At 42.5% G+C, this 23,154-nt stretch overlaps 1 protein-coding gene across 1 annotated transcript in view; it reads left to right on the top strand.

The window, feature by feature from the left end:
- The first annotated feature begins 8,632 nt into the window (after positions 1-8,632).
- The window catches only part of TM9SF3 (transmembrane 9 superfamily member 3), a 47,498-nt gene continuing 32,976 nt past the window's right edge, over positions 8,633-23,154 (top strand). The window contains exons 1-2 of the mRNA XM_082054358.1: positions 8,633-8,836; positions 16,902-17,097. Coding sequence (XP_081910484.1) covers positions 8,741-8,836; positions 16,902-17,097 — 292 coding nt within the window. The 5' untranslated portion in view covers positions 8,633-8,740. The remainder of the gene's footprint in view (positions 8,837-16,901; positions 17,098-23,154) is intronic.

Here is a 23,154-nt window from a genome sequence, read left to right as displayed (position 1 = left end):
CTCCTCTGGCGTAGCAGTCCCTATTCCCCCTTTTTGTTTTAATAATAAGCGTTTTAAGGTTTGGTGAGAGCGTTCTATCAGAGCTTGACCTGTGGGAGAATGAGGGATACCTGTAACGTGAGAAATTCCCCAAAAAGCAAAAAAGGTTGTTAAAACTTTAGACACATATGCAGGACCATTGTCTGTTTTAATTTGAGAGGGTACCCCTAAAGTGGCAAAAGCGCGCATTAGATGTTTTTGCACATCGCGTGCTTTTTCTCCTGTATGACAGGAGGCAAATAACATTCCCGAAAATGTATCAACAGAGCAATGAATAAACTTTAAACGACCAAATTCGGCAAAATGAGTAACATCTGTTTGCCAGAGTTGAAGACTCTGTAAACCTCTGGGGTTAACTCCTCCTGCTATGGAAGGAAAAGAGTGTCTTTGACAATCAGGACACACTGCAATAATATTATTGGCTTGTTGTGAGGTAAGGTTAAACTGTCGTTTTAGGCCTCTAGCATTTTGGTGGAAAAAAGAATGACTAAGTTTAGCTTGTGCGATACGGTCTGGTAATACCTGTACTGGCAACGTCAGCATATCAGCTTGCCGGTTTCCTTCCGCGATAAAACCTGGTAAGGAAGTGTGAGACCTAACATGCATAATGAAATAAGGGTGAAGACGAGAGTCCAATAGAAAGATAAGTTCCTGTAACAAGTTAAACAGTGCCGTGTGAGAAACATCTCGTAATACAGAAGCTTCGGCTCGGCTAACAATTCCTGCAACATAAGCAGAATCAGTAATTATGTTAAGAGGAACAGACCATTTACGAAAAACTCTAACCACTGCAGATAACTCCACTATTTGAGGAGAACCCTGTACAGTTTCAATATCAGATTCCCATTGTTGGTATTGGCTATTCCACCAAAGGATAACCGACTTGTGAGATCTCCCAGAGCCATCTGTAAAAACAGTAAGAGCCTGTAAAGGTTGGTCACTCCGCTTTGGAATAGGTAAAAGGTGAAAGTCAATGCCTAACAGTTTGTGAGAAGGCGGATGACAAGTGAGTTGGCCTGCATAGCCAGTTAGAGCTATGCCTAGTGCATCTGATTGTTGATGTAACCATTGCAGGTAAACACTTGTTACTGGCATACATATAAGGCTAAAGTCTGTGCCTGCCAGGGTAAGTAATCGCTGTCGAGCTCTGATGATTAAAGATGCAAACATCTCATGCTGTGTTGAGATAGTCTTTGTGGCTTTGTTAGGCAAAAAGATCCATTCAATGATTAGTAAGGGGTCCGTTTTCTGGCAGTCCCATTGGAAAATAAGTGCATGAGGCTGTCGAGCAGGGTTAAGGATGATTAATTGAAAAGGCAATTCTGGTTCCCATCGATGTGCTTGTCTGGAGGTAATCGCTGCTGCAGCTTTATGCAAGGAAGCTATAGCCTCAGGACTGAGACTTCGTGGAGCGTTTAAGTCTGAGCTTCCTTTAAGCATTTCGAATAAGGGACTGAGATCTGCATTAGTGATTCCTAGCAATGGTCTGACCCAATTGATTGTTCCCAGCAGTTTCTGCACATCATGTAAATTTTTTACATTCGCCTGTATTTGTAAAGGTTGCGGAGTAATAGTCTGAGCCCTTATACGCCATCCTAGGTATTTCCAAGGTGGCACTTTTTGGATTTTTTCTGGCGCAATACAGAGGTCTGCTGATTTTACAGCAGCCATGACAAGGGCTACAGCTTTCTCCATAACTTCATAGTATTGTGCTGCCACTAGAATGTCATCCATATAATGATATAACAATGCAGCAGGCATCACGGTTCTGACAGGACTAAGTATTTTGGCCACATACCATTGGCATATTGTGGGGCTATTTTTCATTCCCTGTGGTAGCACAACCCACTGGTATCTTTGCAAAGGAGCTTGCATGTTGACGCTAGGGACCGAAAAAGCAAATTTAGGAGCATCGTCTGGATGCAATGGAATATTGAAAAAACAATCTTTGAGATCTATGATAGTTAAATGCCAATCTCGAGGGATCATGGTAGGTGACGGTAGCCCGGGCTGCAGGGCTCCCATGTTTTCCATAGCGTCATTAATTTTTCTCAGGTCATGGAGCAAGCGCCACTTGCCATTTGGTTTTTTAGTAACAAAAACAGGTGAATTCCAGGGACTTGTAGAGGGTACAATGTGTCCCATAGATAATTGTCAATCTCTTGCAGTAACTGCTCTACTACTTGGGGTGAGCACAGCGATGTAGAAGGAGGCTCTGGGAAACTTCTCAGTTACACATTCCTTAGCTCTATTTACCTTTTACAATTAGACATGTCAAAAACAGTATAAACCAGTATAATAAACCTCAATCCATTACTCTATTTTCCTAAATCTAAATCAGTTAATATTCTAGCAACTTTTAAATACAACCTCTTCTAAATTCACATCTATCATAGCATTTTAACAATTTAAATACTTTTCTAACAATATAAGCAATTGCTCCAAGGTGTAAGGATGCATCCTAAAGGGGGAGCAAGGTGGAATTTTAGCAGTGGAACCGGTTCCCATTTTGTAATTATCTCCCCAGAAAAGATTCTTTTGGTACCAAATATGAATATGCAAACCAAAATACTGAGCTCAGATGTGAAAACCAAATACCCAGGTCAAATATGCAGATAGATTATAGTCACACTAATTTAAGACAATATCTCAATTTTTGCATTGCACCTTTGAGCCTCTCACTGCTCAGGCAGGTGGAGGTACCTCTGGGTCTCCCTGACAAAACAGGTCAGCGGCGCCGGAGCCCATCAGTACTTGCCCCCCCCGCCATCGCAATGAGCTGAACCGGGCAAGGCCTTCCTTTTTACTTTGTTTTGTTTTCAGTGTCTCATCTGGTGCGCTATAACTGTTAATCCAAAACCTGGATTCTTTACTTGATGTGCATATGAAAAAGCCAAATTTAGTGTACCGAGATGAGAGACAGCCTGTCACAGAGTTGCGCAAGTCTGGATATTGGAATAAAGCTAGCATGCTAGAGAGAAAAACAACAGCTACTACACGCAAAATTTTTACAACCACATTCACGCAGCAAGGAATCAAATCACTCATGATCTTCCGAACCATCACAAAATGCACATTTTGAGTCAACGGATTCTCACGATTTAACAGAGTACGAACTTATCATACTATATAACACAGACCTACCAAAATTGCAACATACTTAAACAGATACCCACAAAGAACACAGGTTAATGAGGAAAGAACCTTGCAGACTTTAACAAGTTTCGCGACTTGTGTGTTATCAGTTAAGTCTCTCAGCTGTCTGAGATGATTTAATGATCTCTTGCAGGGATTCATTTTGTCCCGCTCTGCTGGCCTCAAAAACAACATTAATTGCAACAAGATTCTATCCTCCGGACACTTTCCCTAATCATTTAACTCATACAGCAGCAAACACTGATTTCAATATTTAACAAGATCTTCCTTCCTTATAATTCCGAGTGCTTTCCCAAGTTTTAAAACACCTCGCAATACTGATTTTTTAGGAACACAGCTGAAAACAATTATTCCTGACCCCATCTTGCAAGTAAAAACCTTGAGAAGAGGGAGGGAGGGAAGAAGGGAAGGCGGGGGGGGGCGGAAAACGCACAGGTCTGCTTGAAAACAGTTAACTCACATTCCTGACAAGCCGCTCGATTTTCAGAGAGGCAATACACAGAAACACACAATATGCACTGTAAAACTCGCAAATAACATGTTGATAGCAAACATTAGCATTCTCTACTGCTAATTGAAACACCAATGCTTTCTCAGCTTCCAAGTTTTCAACCTGCTTACTGATGGCCTCTTGAAGATGGTCAATAAATTGCGTGTAAGTCTCATTGGGACCCTGATTACGGTGTTTCAATTAGTGTCTCTAATGATCTATAGCTGTTACCTTTCACAGAGTTCCTTTGCCCAGTTCTCATCCGGTGACTCCCTCTGCTCTTTCGTTGGGGTTAGAGGGTTAAAAAACAGTAAAAGCAAACTGGTAAAATTGGTAAAAGGACTGATAGTACACTCGTTTACGACTTTAGCATTCTCAGCTTTCACAGGGTCTTTGAGTAAGTTGTCCGACTCCGATCCTCTGGACGATGGTACAGGAGGCCACCCGCTCGGCATTTTTCCTCCCCCCGCCCCGGACTGCTGAGCCATCGGGGGCGCCGACAGTACAGCAGGGGATGGAGTAGGGAGGGTATCACAGACACAAGCCGGGTAAACTTCACAGCAACTTTCAGGATACTTATCAGGCTGCAACGCTGCAAAAATTCCAGCAGCAGCAGATCGTTCAGCCTTAAGGTCTTTTAAGGCAGTCCCATGATTTCTATTGCTGACTCTATCCCATTTTTTCTGCTCTATATTGTCCCAAAGTTCAAGCGTAAAAATTAAGGAGGCAGTCACCGTAGGGACCGTAACTTCCACCCATTTTAGGATTAATTTAAGATCTTGTCCTGAAAGAGCTCCTTTTCCCTGCTTATTAAGCAGAGTTTTCATGTGCTCATAAACGTCTCTTTCGGGGGAACTCTCCTGATTCCCCATCTTTCCCGCAGCGGCTCACCTCTCGTTCCAGACGGAGGGATTGATTTGCCGGCCGGCTTGTTTCTTTCAGCAGCACTTCCCAAGTTCTGCGGCTGCGGGATGTCGCGGCCGGCCACCTCGCCCTGGGCTGCCACCAGGCAGGCGGTTAATGGACCTGCGATCCTGTCACAGACGATCACGCATCACGTTATCACGTCGGGGTCACCATTTGCCGCGACTAAGAGACGGGGACACGACTTGATGCAAGCAAGATATCCAATTTATTGATCAGAGGCGAGACATTTATATAGTCTAAGGCTTACGTGTTACATACTGATTAGTTACATTTTGCAAAGTTAGTTCGGCTGAGAAGATTTTACAAGCTACATTCCCATCGCTAATAGTTGCTAATAGTTGCTAGTTTCATGGTCATAAGATATACTCTGTTGCAAGGAGAAGACACCTGGTTTTCACTGTAAGTCCTTTGTTTCTTGTCCTTGGCTTCATCACGTCGGGTTTTTTCACTACAGGGCATTCCCACTGTTACCAAGGCCTACTCTTACAACAGACTAGCTAACTTATTATATGTATAAGACTATGTTATAGATCAATTCACATCATATGAATTTAGACAACCCACAGTGTCCAGCCTTTTTTCTGCCTGAGGGCTTACAAACTTAAGGAGAGATTCCTGATTTGGCTCTTTGTGTTCCAAATGTAGAAAGCATGTGAAGCAGAAATTAACTTTGATTACTTATCTCAAGGGACTGAAATGATGGAAGTGAGGTGTTTTGTTTGTTTGTTGTGGGGGTTGTGGGCGGGTTTTTGGGGGGTTGGTTTGGTTTTTTTTTTTGCAGGTCTTGCAAACTTCTGTGCATATCCTTACCCTTGGGGGACAAGTATAAGGCTCTGGTTTTCCATTAGTGATACAGATGGGAATTCTGCAAGATAATATTCAGGACACCAAATTAAGCATCATTACCTACTAGGTTTCCAAGCCATTCCCCCTCTTCCAGCCCTGAGAGAAACACAGATGCATCTGCATTAGATGGTCCCTCAGGTACAGGTAGGACATGTAAACCTTCTATCTGGTCATATAAGCTCCCCTTAATCTGTAAGGGAGCAGGCAACAGAGTTGTAGCTCCTCCCTCTTGCAGGCTGTCAAAGCCAATGTGCAGAGCTGCAGGAGTGACAGATGGCAGTTGTGACTCAGCCAGCACTGAATGAAGGTGGAGTAGCCCCTGCTGCTCTCAGGGGTAGAGGCATATGCTAAATACCATGTACACATTAAGCTCAGGGTATATATCCAAGTGCAGTTCATATAGCTGCTCCTTTTGATGACAGGGGGATGGATGTGGTGTGCTTGCAGCTACAGAGGTGACTGGTAGTTGTGTTGGTTGGTTGGGTTTTTTTGTTTGTTTTTAAAGGACCTCAGTGCCTTCTCCAGTAACTGATCCTACAGGCTCTCACTGACAGTTTGCTCTTTGTTCACAGTAGCCAGGGGAATGGTGAGGTGGGAGCTGCCTTCCTGTGCTCTTCTTGGAACAGAACAAAGTTCCCAGCATTGTTCGGTCAAACTGGAAGCAGGGAAGGAGGTTTTGGTGCTGAAATGAGTAAAATGGTAGCATGTATAAGTGAAGGAAACAGGGATAAAAGAAATAAACTAAAAGAGGAAATTCAACAGCTTGATTGTCTTCAGCTGCTACACATGCTTTGGTTTGCACACAGCTCCCTGGTTTTGCTCTAGAATTCCCTGTCTCCTTAGTTTTGGCTGGAGCTGTGCTCCAGAGCTTGGAGCTCTGATGTGATAAGAGGAATGCATCTGCTTCCACAGCTGCCAGGCACAACATGAGGTAGAAATGTAGAATGGGGGGAAAACTGTAACAAGACAAGAAAGGAAGAGTAAAATATGAAAGTGTGTGATGCAGATTTCCTTTCAAAGCTGTGGGACTGAAACAGCCCAGGGATTCATCTTCCCCAGCTAATTTTTATTCTGCACGCCCTGTGTTGAATAGCCAAATGTCTTCTATGAGAGGTGCTTTATCTGAACTGTATCTGAGCATTTGCCATTGCACAATCCTAATAACATGTCTGTGAACTGGATTTTTATTGCTAGTACTGCAGTGAGATGGTTTAGAACTGAATTGCTGAAAAGTAGCTCATAAGTAACCTTTCAGTCCCTCTCCTGTTTGAAGCTTAGGCCCTTCCTTAGTCTGATCTGACCTATCATACAAGAAAAAACATGGTGATGGTTCTCTGGTTTGGAGGAGAGGTGAGCTGGGACAGGTAGGGCTGAGTCCTATTATAAATGCCACTTCAGGGCACTTCTGCACTGCATAAGGGGGGAAATCAAAGATGTACCTGCAGTCTCGGCACTTCCTTCTCTCTCTTTGTAACTTTTGGATTACTTTTGGATCTCACTAGTCAGCGATCACAGCAAAACTGTCACCCTATCAAGGAGAAAAGGAGCAGCACTAAAGTGGCTTCACTGTTAAATGCAGGTAAACAGTTGGGGGTGCAGGCAGGCCTTTCTCTTAGCTGCCAAAACATGTGTTCTGCCTTGGTTTAGTTTTGTGTAGTTGCTTTAATCCTCTTATGGCTCAGTGTATGTGCAAGCTCCAGTCGTGCTGGTGAGCATGAGGTACATATTGCTTCCACCCAAGATGAGAAGTGAGCTGAAATGGAAACTCGGAAGAGACCGGAGAAGAAAACTGCCTGCGGCCGGATTGTTGATGGCTTAAGAGTATGCTTGGGTGGGAGAGTGGGAATGAAGTGTGTTTCTGTTGAATATTAGAGCTCTTGAACTGAACAGATAATAAAATTGTTGGTAAAAAGTGAAGGGCCTGGCTACCTGCAGGGGCATCGGCCAACCCACCAAGCCCAGGTGGCAGCTGGCTGGCCTGGGGACAGTGTTTGCTCTTTGCACAGAACTCGCTGCAGCAGATGGCTCTGGCTGGCCCTGCTGTTGACTGAGAGCCTTAAGCACTGAATAAACTGAAGATGCTGAAGCCTCTGTCTCCCAAGGGCAAGCTACTCTCTTCTGGACTGAGATGCAACAACTAGAAAGAAACGTGTTGTTATCAAAGTGGTCTAGTGTTGTTTTTGTTTTAAATATAAACAGGGGCTTTGAATGAGTTTTGACACATCGCTACAGGGACCTCCCTTCTACTGAAATACGTGTGAGATTGTGGGCATACTACCTGGAAAAAGCTTCACATAAATGTAGCTTGCTAAAATATGTTCAAGGAAGGTAGATTGAATGTGTAAGACCACAATGGGAAAAGCTTGGAGTATAGGCATGGTAGGCAGTGGTAATCGGGGAAATCTGTTTTTGCTTCATTCCTACAAAGCATGGATGGCCCACAACAGCCTGGAGCAGCTCCTGCATTCAGCTCCCGTCCTTCCCTCTCTCCTTACTTGTTGGCTAGTGCGATATTTGTGAAGATTGTGTAGTTACTTCACCTCCCCCCCCCCTTTTTTTAATGTTATACCCAATAGCCTCTGAAAATTATTTGTTCGGTTTAAAAATTCTCTGATGAACAAATGCTTAACACCGTGTGGTTTTTGGTCTGGGGTTCTGTTAGGTTTGGGTTTTTTTTTTACTTTGGACTTGGGGCTTGCGACAGTCCCGAGCTCACCCGCCGGTGTCGGACAGCACCGGCAGGAACGGACCCGTGTCGGCTCCGCTGCCGCTCGGGCCGCTCCCTCAGCGCTTCTCAGTTTCCTCTGCCCCGCGAGTGCTCCGGGACACAGCACCGCCGGTTTCTGAGGGTACTCGCACGCAGCCCCGCGCCGCGTCGTTCTCAGATAATTTCTGCTTATTTCATTGATCGATGTGTTATGACGATATCAATTACAAAGCAATTCCATTAATTAAAAAATAACTGCGCCTCAACGCGCTCATGCTGAAGGCGGCAGTGTCTTCGGCGCCCGCGGTGTGCGGGCGTTTCGGGTCCCGCAGCCGCGGTTCGCGGCGGGCGGGGCAGGAACCGGAGCCGAGTTCCCGCTCCCGGGGTGGCGACCGGGGCCCGCGCAGCGCCCGGCTTGGCTCCTGCCGGCCGCCGTAGGCGCCGCGCTTCCGGCGTGCGACCGGGTGACGTGGCTGGGCGGAGCGGAAGTGGCGTCGCAGGTCGGCGTTGGCGGCGGGGCGCGGGCCGGCTCCGCGGCGGGGCCTGCTGCGAGCGCGGGGACGCCGAGGCCCGAGATGGCGGCGCCCGGGCGGCAGCTCTGCGGGGCCGCCGCGCTGCTGCTCCTGCTGTGCCTGCCGCTGCGCGCCCGCGCCGACGAGCACGAGCACACGGTGAGGCGGGTCGCGGCCTCCCCTGGGGGCGCCGCGGCGCTCGGGCCGCAGCCCCGGCCTCCCCCCCCCGCCGCGGGACCCGCTGCCACCGAGGGGCGGCGGCGGCCGTAGCGGCCCGGAGAGCGCGACCCGGCGGGCTGGCGTGGGCGTAGCGGGGAGCGACGGGCCACGGCCTTGGCGGGGAGCGGGTGCGGCGGGCGGCGGCCCTGGCGGCAGGCGGGTGGCTCCCGCCCAGGGGGCTCCTCTGCTCTCTGTCGTTGTTGTGACGGCGCGGGCCGAGTTTGCGCGGGATCGGTCTCGCTCTCCGACTCTGTACGGGCGGGATGCCCGGGGAAGCGCTGCCGGAGTTGTCTGGTGCGGTTCGGGCGTCCGTGTGTCAGCCCCGGTGCTGCAGCGCTGAGGCCCCCGCCGCGGCTCCCGGCGTTTCGCGGTGCGGATAAACCCGGCAGCTGCGCGGGCCGCGCTCGGAGCCGCTGCCGCGCTGCGGGACGGGCCCGCCGCCGGAGCGGATACCGCTTCCGGGACGGGGTTGCTTTGATTCCCGGCAAAAGTCCGAGCCGGAGCGCGGGGCTGCGCGTCCTGCGCGGTGACAACCCTGCGGGGATGCGCTGCCGTGTGACAGCTGCCCTGGCGGGGGTGTAGGGGAGTAGTGTGGGGCTGGGATGAGGTGTGAGAGCAGCGGGGGCTCTCGGGCTTGGAACGCTGACGTGGACCCTGATGGAGTACTCACCTATTGTTATGAGGACAGTTTTGCTAAAGTTCTTGCTATATCACCCAAAAAGAATCTCTGGGAATTAAGTACTGGTTCTCTGTCAGTTTCTGCTCTTGCTTTGGAATGTTATCTCCTGTAGTTTTTGGTGTGGGAGGGTGGGAGTCTGTGCCATGAACCAGGATGTGATTTTTGGAACGAGACTTTGCTGAAAACCATCCCTGTTTTCTCACAAACTGAGTGGATTGGAGTGTGGCTGTGATTAAACACAGTGTCTGTCTGTCAGAACTTTGGTGCTCTTGAGCAGCCTGGCTGGTGAACACTTGTTCAGTTTCTTAACATAGCTCGCTCTAGGTGTGGTATGGTTAGCTTAATACGTGATTTTAATAAAACAGATAAATAGCATTCATAGGTTTTGTATAAGCAACACTTTAGTTGCCTGATTCTATGTGTTTATGAGACCTGAAAACTGTTTAGGATTGTCTTCATGTTTTAAAAGCTAATGGGATTTCTCAGTGATGCAGTTAATGACAGAAGAGTTAAGCTATCATTGAGTACTTTCAACTAGCTTAGGTTTCCCATTTTGTTGCTGAACCTGTATTTTATGGTTAGGTTTCTGCTGAGGTGAGATGGCTGTCAGCATAGCAATGTGTTTATTTTAAAGGCTGTTTGACTTGAGTGATTCCAAATTATTAATTCAATATTGTTAGTCTTCTAGGGGAAAAAAGATTTCATAAAGCTGCTGTTGAATCTTTTATTTTTGAGCTCTCCCTTCAAAAGTGAATTCTGATGGGATTTAGGTCTTCTGAATGATTATTTTAACAAATACCAGTGGAAATCACAAATGCCTTTTGAAGGCTTGTCGTTTTTTTCCATCTAAATTGCTCAGCTGTTTGAGATTGTTATAACTCTGTCTCTTTGCTTAGTATTCTTGTTCATGTGGTGTCCAGTTTAGTAACATCATGTGATAAGTTAGGAATAGTTGATGTAGGAGGACAGCTACCTTTTTTTGGAAGGCTGTCTCTGTGCTTGGATAGTTTGATACTTTAATACAGGAGACTGGAGTGAAAGCATTAATTTAATGAATGAAACATGAACACGATTTTGTAGTAGTGCACTTATTTTGAGATTAAGAACCTGAAGGAAATGTTCCTTAAATACTGCGTTTTATTGAATTTCAGTTTTGAATTTGACTGCAGTTGGAAGATTAATCTTTCTATAACCAAAGTGCTTTATTACACTTATTTTGGAGGCTCTGCTCTCTTTTGGGGAAGTGGAGGGAAAACAGTAGGGCATGGTGACTTCAAAATCTAAATTTCAGTAACTTTAAGATTTGAGTCCTATTGGTAGGAATACACAGCAGTATGTGCTGCTGTTTCCTCGTTAATGCTCTAGTGTGCAACTTCTTGTGTATGAGCACTTGGTGGTATCTGGGCGGAGGTGTGTTGTTATACTGTGCACAGTTTACTTTTAACTGCCGATGTACAGAGCCTTATCTGTGTTGAGCATGCCAAACATTTGGAAGTACTGACTTAAGTGTTTAATGCTCTGTTAGCAGGTTAATTTTTTAATTCCTTTACTGCTATAGTACATAATAGTATACAATATTTGTAAAATAATACATGTGTGCTATAATATGTATTTTTGTATTACTATAAATTGGCTTTTCATGTTTCATATGTATATCCTTTATTTTATAATGGTAGGACAGCATAACCAAATATTATAAAAGGTAATTGTCAAAGGACTCTGCATGAAGTTCTAGGACTATAAGTACTAGTGTTTTTGGAGATTTTAGGTATGGATAACTTCATTGTATCAACAGCTAAGTGAATTAATCTTTAAAAATGCTGTCTGCATTTCTTTAGGGGAAGAATAGTATAAATACAAGATAAAGACTAGAGTATTTAAAATCAATAGTAAGTGAAGATAATCTAGGATTTGACACAGCATTTAAAATCTCAATTATCAAAAAACAGTGCAGCAGCATAACTTCAGAGCACAACAGAACAATTTATCAGAAACTAACTGAAAACTTGTCTGCTGATTCTTTAACTTATGTTCATGCTTTGGAGTGTGTAATGTACCTGCTTTTTGGTTGTATTCTCATTCTAACATTGCTTCAATTTAATTATCAGTGCTCTGTAAGCATGGAAATACATGACAAACATTGAAAAATAAACAAAACCCAGCCTGTGCTGTGTAGCAAAGTTTCTTAATTTATAATGATTGAGAAAAGCATTTTTCTTTGACTTTTAGCCTGATAAAGTATGTTAAAGCCCTGAGCTTGTAAAGCTTTTTTAAAGTTGATACATAAAATCTTGAAATTTGTATTGTACATGTAAATTGTCAGTTAGAGAAACGCTGTAGAAAACATTTTGGCACATGCAAAATACTGCTTTGAATGCTAAGTTGTGTGCAGACGAGCACTGATTCCTTTTTGCAGTTCGCATGGTTCTGTTTCAGAGAGGTGAAATAAATGTCACAGAAGCAGGACGTGGTGTACCTGAGCAACCTTGTGCATCTGGGAAGTGTAACAGTAAAAGAACTGCTTGTGCAGGAGTTCAGACTGTGCTGCTGGGACAGTTCTAGCCACATTTTCGTGAGGCCTACAATTCAGAGAGGAATGAAGAGATGTTACTGGAAATAAACCACTTTATCTGAAACAGAGCATGAGGCTGAAATCCATGGTTTAATAGACTGTGGATGTGAGCTGCGAACATTGAGAATTATCACAGTGCTTGATAGGCAGAATATCTGTAAGATGCTGGAGACTGAAGTCTGGGATATCACTTGCTGGTTGAGTCTCACTTCTTGCCTCTTATTTCCCATCCTGCCTCTGCAGTTTTGCTCTGCCAGTGACAGGTTATGTTGGTCCTTTTTCTCCCAAAAGACCTGCTGGTGTTGGAGGAACTGTGTTGTGGAAAACCTCATTCCAGACTTTAACTTGAGAAAGGGAGTAAAATTGAATATTTCCTGAAAGAACAATTTTGATTTGAATTCATTTTGCTGAATCATCACATATTTTGGTAGTTGTAATCCTCTCAGTGCCTCCATCATTTTCTGCAAAATGTTTTCATGATTTGAAAAAGAATATCAACAACCTGACAGTCTCATATTTGTTTCTGCAGCCTTTCCTATACTGACTTTATCTAGCCTTAATCGTTTTATAGAAGAAATAGTTTAAGGTTACTATGCTAATTTCTGTGATTGTGCAAAGATGGCTTAAGTTGCTTTGCACATCACAAGTGCCCTATGGGGTACCACCTCACTACCTGATCGTCCAAACCACACTTCTTCAGTTTAGCAGCAAGGATGCTGTGGGAGACTGTGTCAAATGCTTTACTGAAGTCAAGGTAGGCCACATCCACTGCTCTGCCATCATCCATCCACCTTGTTATGTCTTCATAAAAGGCTATGAGACTGGTCAAGTACGACTTACCCTTGGTGAAACCATGTTGACTACCCCTAATGACCCTCTTGTCCTTGATATGCCTAGAGATGGCACGAAGAATAAGTTGCTCCATCAGTTTCCCAGGGACAGAGGTGAGGCTGACTGGTCTGTAGTTACCCAGGTCCTCCTTCTTGACCTTTTTGAAGACTGGAGTGATATTTGCTTTCCTCTAGTCCTCAGGCACCTCTCCCATTTCCCAAGATTTGGCAAAGATGATAGAGAATGGTCCAGCAATGACCTCAGCCAGCTCCCTCAGCACCCGCGGGTGCATCCCATCTGGACCCATGGATTTATGGATGTCCAGACTGCTTAATTGCTCCCTAACCCAGTCCTCATCAACCGAGGCAAACCTCTCCATTGTCCTGACTTCCTCTGGTGCCTCAGCAGTACAGGGCTCCTCAAGACAGCCTCCGGCAGAGTAGACAGAGACAAAGAAGGCATTCAGTACCTCTGCCTTTTCTGTATATTCTGTCACCAGGGCACCCACCCCATTAATCAGTGGGCCTACATTGCCTCTGGTGTTGGTTTTATCTGCCATGTATTTGAAAAACCTCTTTCTGTTGTCCTTGACCCCTCTCACCAGGTTTAATTCTAAGGAGGCCTTGGCTTTCCTAGTTGCCTCCCTACATCCTCTGACAACAGCCTTATATTCTTCCCAAGTGGCCTGCCCCTCCTTCCATGATCTATAAACCTCCTCTTCCACTTGAGCTTACCCAGCAGTTCCCTGTTTAACCTTGCAGGTCTCCTGGCTCCCTTCCTTGACTTCCTATGTGTCGGGATGCTCTGATCTTGAGCTTGGTAGAAGCAGTCCCTGAATGCCACCCAGATATCTTGGGCCCCTTTACCTTCAAGCAGCCTTGCTCATGGGATTTTCCCATGCAATTGTTTGAAAAGGCCAAAGTTTGCCCTTCTGAAGTCCAGGGTTGTAATTCTGCTTGCTATTCTGTTCCTGTCACATGAGCTCCTGAACTCCACCATTTCATGGTCACTGCAACCAAGGCAGCCCTCAACCTTTACTGCTTCGACCAGACTCTCCTCGTTAGTGAGGATGAGGTCCAGCAGTGCTGCTCTCCTAGTTGGCTCCTCCACCACTTGCATAAGAAAGTTATCGTCAATGCACTAGAGGAACCTCCTGGACTGTGGCTGGCTGGCTGAGCAGTCCTTCCAGCAAACATCAGGGAAGTTAAAATCCCCCATGGTAACCAGGGCCTGTGACTGTGAGGCTGCTCTTGGCTGCCGGTGGCCTGTAATAGACACCCACCACAGTATCACCCCTGCCAGCCTGCCCCTTAATCCTCACCCATAGACTCTCAACTCGCTCCTCATCCGTGCCTGGACAATGCTCAATACATTGTAGCTGCTCTGTCATGTAAAGAGCAACTCCACCACCACGCCTGGCTGGCCTGTCTTTCCTGAAAAGGAGGAAGTAATAAACGTAGACTTTGCTTACGTTTGATTTGGTCCCTTTTCTCTCCAGAGCAGACTAATGGCATCTTGGAGTCATTGTGGGAACAAACTTGTAGGCCCTGAAGGAGGGCTAAGCATCATGTGGATAAAAGACAAGCAAAGACCAAATTTGTTATTTTAGATGTTGCAATTACAATGTAGTTATATTATTACATCAGAAAATGTAACAAGGTTTTGATATGTTCTTGGAAGTTGGTTTGTCACTTGCAGGTGATCTGGTATAGTTCCAAAAAGGCCGAAGTCCCAACTCAGTATGAAGCAGGTCAGAAACAAGAAGCTAAGTGAAGTGGTGGTCAATTCTTTATTCAGGCACTGTCAGAGATGAATTCACAGACCTTAGGGTGTTGTCATATTCTATTACTGAAGGTTGAACAGAGGCACAACTCGATTCATGCGCAAGCTGTTGCATTATAAGAGATAATGCTAAAGTGGGTTCTTGACAAGTTAAGACCTTTTTGAGAAAGGGCTGAAAATATGTTCTGCAGCTGCTAGAGGAAGAAGCAGATGATGTGCCAGGCATAACAGACTCGAAAGAGATACAAATGAACTTGTCCCTTGCTGTATTGGCAAGAGCTGGAGGTGATACCGTAGTGCAGATTCCACAATCTGCTTCTGCTGCTGAGGGGACTGGAACTGTGTGGTTTTTTCTATTTCCTTCTTCCTTCTTTCCCAACTTTCTTTGAACAACTGCGCTGCACTGGTATAACCTTTTTGGTTGCTGGCAGAGAGGAGCAATGTCTGCTTTCTCTTGTTGTGTTGTTTAGTCTTTCTTTGCTCCTTCATTGACATTTTTTACCTGTCAGAAATGTTTTGAAGTGTGTGCTCTGCAAATGGGCAGGTTTGTGAAACTGGTGCTTGGTCTCTATTGCAGCTCAGAATGAAATTAGTAAGATATTTAAAGTTTCTTCTTGGAGGTTGCTCCAATAAGAGGCTGGAATGACCCTTGTGCATCTTTGTAAACAAAAAAAGATGAGGCTTGTAATTGAGATGACATGTTAGTATAAAGGGATTAAATTATTTCCCAAAGCATGTTTGCTTAAATCCTTGAGTTTAACTTTTAAACACCTCATATGAAGAATTTATTGCATTCCATGTGTAGCTAATTATTTCTGAGTTAACCTGTTGGTATGACTGTAGTTATTCAGAATAAATGGCGCTGAAGAGCCTTTGTTCTTTTGTTAAAAAGAGAGATGCAGAACTATATTCAGTATTTCAACTGCGCGCCATGAAATAGTTATGGCTACTTAACATTTGACTTTCTTTTCCTCTCCAGTGTGTCCTGTGTTTGTGTATTTGTCTTAAGATAGTACCTTATTCTTCTGTACTTAAAAAAAAAAAAAAAATCAGGCTCTGTATGGTGATTGTGCTTGCAGGTATGTACAGTTACAAGTAGGTGTTGGGGTTTTTTTTGCTTTATAAGTTAGATCACTGTCCCTCCCAATCTGTTGAAATTATAGTAGGTGAAGAAGTTGTGTTGGGTGGGAGGCTTTGTAGTAACCAACAAACCTGATACCTCATCCAGATGCATTCAGATATACTGCAACTTATGGTGTCAAATCACTTAATTATCCTGAATTAATGCAGTATTTGAATACTGGTAGATGGATGGTTTTAAGGACATTTTTGTTGTTGAACTGTTACAAGGACTTGAAATCACTGGCTCCTGGAATAAGTTTTCCTTGTTAACAGTAGCTGTGGAAAGTGAAGGGTGGATGTTCCCAGAAAGAATTTCATGGCAACCACCAGACTCCTTGCTGTTTTGTTTTGTCACTGTGAGAATGTTAGAAATGCATCAAAATACAGTCCTTCTGTCTGACTTCCTTTGTCTCTTGGCTGCTGTGGGTATGCCACAGTTTAGTTTTGGTGCTTCCTGTGAGGTGTTGCACTCTTCTGGGAATTTTGAATGTAATTTATATAATTGCAAAAATGAAAAGGAGTTGCATTTTAGGAAAATACAGTATACCTGTCAGCATGGGTAGCTTGCCTGATTTATTTGCTAAGATGTTGTTTAACAAGACATTAGTCTGATATTTCCTTTCAGTGGAGATAAGTAGAGTTTTGCTTTTAACTGGTGCATGTTTCCACAACATTTGTAAAAGCTTATTTATTTGGGGAACTTCTGCTTTTCTTCTGTTCTCCGTATCTTCTACTTCTGTACTAAATTTGTGTAAATGCCCCTCTTCCGATACTTCAGTGATAGGCTCTACTAATTTTATGATTAAATAAGCTTTTTTTTTTTTTCTTTTTTGGTAGGAAAGCAGGCTGAAAATCTTGTCCTAGAATCCCTGCCACCCAAGATACAAAAATACTCGAATGTCTTAAATGTTGCCTGTGATTGAACAATCCTGCCTTGCTAGTTAATATGAATGAGAGAGTTCCTTGAGTATTTTTATTCTGCTGGGCTGCTCATCCAACTCAATTACTTTATCTTTCAGTACCAAGATAAAGAGGAAGTTGTTTTATGGATGAATACAGTAGGACCCTACCACAATCGCCAAGAAACATATAAATACTTCTCTCTTCCTTTTTGTGTGGGATCAAAAAAAAGCATCAGCCATTACCATGAAACCCTAGGAGAAGCACTTCAAGGAGTTGAATTGGAATTTAGTGGTCTTGACATCAAATTTAAAGGTAAGCGATTGAAAGTGCATTTAGTCTCTTAAAAATCTCAAGAACCCTTAGAACTAGAAGAACTGAAAGTTTCCTGCTGCTAGCAACTGAGTGTATTTTATATTGTTGCTTGAAACACCCTTGAAGGTTGTGTACTGCCATTGCCTTTTCAGTTTACAATAAAGTTTTCATCTATGTGCCTTCTAAGGAAGATGCTTACAGGAGAAACATGCTTCTGAAGTAACTGATTGAATTTTGTAAAGTAAAACTAAGCTTTCTGCATATGAATGATTTAAAGTATATTTACTGGAATTAATGTTCTGGAATTATGAATTCTGAAGATTTATTTTTTCCCATGATGTTGAGTACTTGTAGACTCTCTGGAGTTGGAAAGGAGTAGCAAAGGCTCAACATCTCAAAGTTCTACAAGGTTAATTATTGTATCCTTCTAGTTACTGTCTATTTTAAAATACCTTTGACAAATACCTTTATATTATTGGCTGTAAATTATCATAAGCCAGTCAGGATGGAACTGGTCTCGGTTATTTTTTCTGTTGTTTCCAGCCCTCTCCTTCTTTCCATGCTGTTCCAGAGATGATATTTAACTTCTTTTACAAATAGGGCCCCAGTCTTCTATTGCATAATTTCTTTTTATGTGTTCTTTGGTACCCAGAGCCCTTTCAGATACCTGTAACTGGTAGTTGCAGAGCTTCAGAGAGTAACAGATTCTTTTTGTCTGTATTGAATTTTAACATTGATAAATTTAATCCAATTTGGGTTTCTGTGTATATGTATTTGTTTTCCCTAGAAAGCTACACTTCATTGTATCACCAGTGCTTAGCTGGATGGAGAACTTAAGCATAGTATCTGTTGTCTCAGCATTTGCAATCAGATGGGATTTAGTTTCTGAAAAGTGTTCTCTCTAGATGCAGCACCAAGTTTTAAAGACTGGAAGGTTTGTGACGTAATGTTTGCTGTTATGAAGTGTGCTGTTCCCAGATTTATTTTCTGAAGATTATTTGTAGTTAATATATTCCACTATCATATCAAATTTTTGTTAGATCAAGTCTTTCATTTTGTGACTGGGTGTACAGAGCAGATTGTGCTGTTCTGTAGCTCACTTTTCAGCATATCTGTCGTGGGCCTGCCCTGTTCCTTATTGACCTGGAGGTTGTAATTTTGTAATCTGATTTTATAGAAGTGCTGAGATGGTATCAAGGGAAGGAAATGGGCTAGCTCAACATCAGGAACTAGCTGAAATGCTTGAAAAATTTTCTGTGTGAGGGGCCCAAAAGAGCCAGAGCCTCTGTTGTACCAGACGTACATGTAGTAGTTAAACTGGTTTAGATTTGTAAAGCATTTTCATCTATTTTTTTCCTGAAATAACAGATGAGAGAGATGAAACTTTCAGTTTATCTTTTGTCTCCTCCTGTGACTATTTTACAGTCTGTAGTCAGGTGTAATTTAGCTTTCCAGAGTATTTACTGTCATTTCTGAGGGAAATGTGCAGAAGCAGAGCACTGGACAAATCCATTCTTCTGTGATACACTCTCAAATAGTTCTGTAAAATACTTTAATAACAAAGAAATTAATGAGTTTCTATTTCAGTAATTCTTTAACACTTAGGAAAAAAAAAGATACTTAATGTCTGTTTTCTTAAAAATAAGGGCAAGCTGGGTAACACTGAATCTCCATCTCCTTGATAACATAAAAAATGGATACCATTCTTATTTGGTTAAGATAAGTCTTTTGGAATTCAGAACTACAAGGAGTCAAAGTCATCCGTGACTAACACAGATTCAGAATGGTGGAAAAGTGCTGTAGGTTTTGTGTCATGGGATTGTTTTGGTTTTCATTGTGTCCCTGCCAGATTAGTAATTCTTTACAACAGGTAAGCCTGTTTTCCTTAAGTCTGATTTTGTTTCATTTTCCTTTGAGAAATATCATTTAGATGCTTGAATATGCATCTAGACACCTAAGTGTAGGGACCTGCTTTTCAGAATGTTGGCATGACCATCTGAAATGTTACAGTTTTTCTTCATGAATATGTGAATCAGATCTAAGTTCTGAGTTAGCAGATAATGATGCTTTTCCTCTTGTTTGCTTGGGATTATGGCAAGACTAACAATTACAGGTATTTTTCCTCTTTAAATGGTGTCGCAAAAGTTTACAAAATTAGATTTGGATTTTAGACTTGTAGGTTTTTATCCTATGGAGTGAGTAAAGGGGAATTAGAATTGTTCTAATAAATTAGCCTCTGCGATAAAAAAACAGTTCCCTTTTTCTCAACGAAGTTTGGCTGGACAGCAGTGGCAGGTAAGTGTGAAATCGCATGTTGTTCGTCATATTTGAAGAATTATTTAGGCTGCAGCTGTCAGTAACTGAAGTACTGTAGACTGCATAAGTAAAACTGCCTGTTGAATTAGTGGATCTTGCCTGTGTTTTTGAAATAGAGTAAGAATATTATTGCTCTGCAGGAATGTTTTCTGCTGAGAATGGAGGTTTGCACTTGAATATGCTTGGTAGTGACCGGTGGGACAAATCTACAGCATATTCAAGAATCCATGAAGTAGCATTTTATTTTTGTATTTAAAAATGTGTCATGTAAAAGGATACCTGTGACCATACAGGATAGCTGGACTTCCCTTCTGTTACAAATATGAAAAATGCTCTTGTATCACAGGTCTCAAATCTGTACAAGTATCTTTGTGAAGAAAGTAATGAATTATTAACATACACTTACATTGTAATATAGCTTTTAAGTTTTCAGTTGGCTTAATTCTCTTGTCAAGCTAAATCTAGAATAATAATCCTTTTTATGTAATATGTCAAGTTCTTTATTCAAACATTTGAATTGACATCCTCTATGTTTCACCTGAGACCTATTGAATTATTAAATGTATTGAACATTGGGATCATAGCAACTTCAATGAGAAAATTAGTTTTTGACATTGCCATATAATACCAATTAGAGAATATGAATTTAAAGGGGAAAAGTATTTTTTAACGTACTTGAATTTTGTGCTTATTTAGAAATGTTATGAAATTACCATACTTCTAAGTGATAACTCCTTGCCCAAGAATTCCTTCTGCAACACCTCTAGAAAATACATCAGCCATTCAGGATGATGTTCAGTGTTGTACTGGGAGATGGGCAGATGTAACGAGGTTTTATATGGTTTATATGTTTGAATAAAACCCAGTTGATCTGACTGTTCATAGGAAATTTGAGATCTGGTATAAGTGCACTTGCTTTTGTAATGGGTCTTGCTTTTAAATCTGCTTAATGTGCTTCTGACATGACTGAAGCTGTGTTATATAGCAGATGTTACCGCTTTGATATCCCTGATAGAGACACAATCCAAAACATACCTGTAACTTCACATTCCTCCTGGATACACACGCAGCCATAACTTGCATAAGAACTAGCTCACATATGCAAAACTGCAGATTTGGTAAAGCTGTAATGAAGTAGACTTCAGCTTCTTAGCCACTGGACGCTGTTCTAAACTACTCTAATTTGATCATTTAACACAGTGGGTTTGAGCTTAACCATCTAATCCTGTCCTGTAACAAAGGGCAGATTCACCGTTCTCAGTGGCTGGTGAAAGGAATGTTTGTCTTCGTTCCTCCGGCCTTCATTCAGATGTTTTATGGGGAGGTGAGAAGAACTGTAGCATGTATGTAGCGTGGCTGAGGGTGAAATCGTATACCATATGTGATGTCAGGCCTATGTTTTGCAAGAGTTGTTTCTAAAGGTTCTGCTGGGGTTTTGTGTGTGTGCACTGGAGTAACTTGTAACATAATTGATCCATACTTTTTGTAATATCACTGTGATGTCTTTTGGTGTTCTGAATACCAGGAGTAAAATCCATAAAAATGGATGAAAACAGTATTTTGGTTGCATGCTCCTATCTGCAGCCTGGTCAGATGTCAGTGCAGTCACTTCACTTCAAATGATATTTGAAAGTGGGTTTGTTGTTGTTTTGGCTTAGGGGTTTTTTTTAGCAGCAAAAGCCAGTGTTTACATCCTGGAGTATTAGGTGCAGGATGGCTTATTTCAGTTAGTTAAAAACCAACCAAACAAAACTAAACTAAACACCAAAAAAAAAGTTATGAATTCCATGGGTCTGAAAGCCCAGGGAGTAACTTGGTATTAGATTACAGTCTAATACCAAATTTGGTTTGGTTAATAACTGCAAACAAAGGGTGCTGTATTCAGACTACAGGATGGGAAAGGTCTCTGAAAAGGACACTTGTAGTTCATGTGATTTTGTTTGTTTGTTTGTTTTAATTTCAGTAGTAGCACTTGCTCCACTCCCCATGTTCCTCAGTTGTGCTAGTATCGCTGTGTGTGGGTGAACAAGTCAGCAAGGAGCCACCTAAAACCAGCCTGGCCCCATGGCATTTCCCCACATCAGGCTTCCCTGCCCTGGCGATAGGTAAATGTGTCATTTAGCAGCCACTACCAGTTTTTGTCCTGGTTTGGGCTGGGATAGAGTTAATTTTCTTCCTGGCAGCTGGTATAGAGCTGTGGTTTGGAGTACAAGAACAATGTTGATAACACACTGATGTTTTACCTGTTGTTAAGCAGTCAAGGACTTTTCAGTTTCTCATGCCGTGCCAGGTGTATAGGCAGGACAGCTGACCCACCTGGCCAAAGGGACATTCCATACCATGCGAGGTCATGCTCACTATAGGTTTTAGGGGAAGCTGACCCAGGGACCCACTAGTCAGGAACTGGCTGGCTGTCAGCTGATGGGTGCTGAGCAGTTGCATTGTGCATCACTTGTTTTATGTATTCTGTTACTATTGTTGTTTTTATTATTATAATTATCCCTTTCTGTCCTATTCAACTGTCTTTATCTTAACCCATGAGGTTTATATTTTTTCTGATTCTCTCCCCCATCCCAGTTATGTAGGGAAGCGTGGTGTTTAGCTGCTTACTGGATTTAACCACAACATTCTTTTATCCTTATTTTCCCAGCAAAAGTTTCATTGTCTAATAAGTCAATCTGAAAAATGGGTTTTCTTCAGTTAGAAAATGAGCTTTGAGTGCATTCGTTAGGTCTTGGAAGAAACAAAAATAGAAAATACTAAAGTTTTCGTAAGAAATAGGAGGAAGAGATGCATCCATTCCAAAATAGCCAGGGGCACTATTTTCTCCAGGGCTACAGGAAAGCAGTGTAGCGCTGCAGGGCTGCTGTTGGCAGGTTTCTTGCTGTTTTGCTTCACCAGGCTTTGCTTCACTTTTGCTTGACCGGACATCGTGTGCATATTTTAAAATTGTCATTGTCAGAGAAATAATGTTTTGTATTGGCAATATTCTGTTTGCTGGTGCTTTTTCTGTGCAGGTGATTTGATTTTAAGCTTTATATGGCAGTTCTCCTATATGAGAAAGCAAACTGAATTTTGGTACAGATTAGAGATGTTCTTTAAATTAATTTTATCTGCTGAAAATGAGGCCTCTATTCCAGTGATGACAAAAAGGGGAGGGAGGGGGAGCTGGGATTATTTATGTTCACTTTGTTTGACTATTTGCAGAGTGAAAACATTCACTAAGAAGCAGACGGGGTTTTTTTTGGTGTCTAAATCTGTTGCTGCCTGAACTCTTGTAAATATGAGCCTTTTTGTCTTGTTTCACTTGAAAGAAGACATTAGGAAAGGAAATTAGGATGTGAAAAAAAAGACTGCTAACTGCATTACTTAGGAACTGTAGTTGGGGAAAACTAGCTTTCTGACTCGAAGAGGTGGATTTATTTTATTGACAAATGCAGCCTCTTGTGCATTCTTTGTGTTATTCCTATTTTTGTCTTCTTTTTTCTCTAGCTTTACCATGATTGCTTTGTTTCTTCCTTTATGGTAGTTTCTTGAAAATTGCTGAGAACTTTAAAAATTTTATTTTTTTTATGAACTGTAAAAAGCTCCTAGTCAGGGAGCCTGATTATACTAAAATGGAGAGATAATATAACACACAGTTTTAGGTATCTATTAATAATGTCGTACTTCTCATGGTCTTTCCTGGTGAAGCAAATGAATCTTAGTTTAGTGTGGGTGAAATAGCAAAAGGATACTTGG

The sequence above is a fragment of the Streptopelia decaocto genome, assembly GCF_964273445.1.
Source record: "Streptopelia decaocto genome assembly, chromosome: 5".
In the NCBI taxonomy this organism is placed as follows: Eukaryota; Metazoa; Chordata; class Aves; order Columbiformes; family Columbidae; genus Streptopelia; species Streptopelia decaocto.
This window is presented reverse-complemented; position numbering and strand designations above follow the sequence as displayed.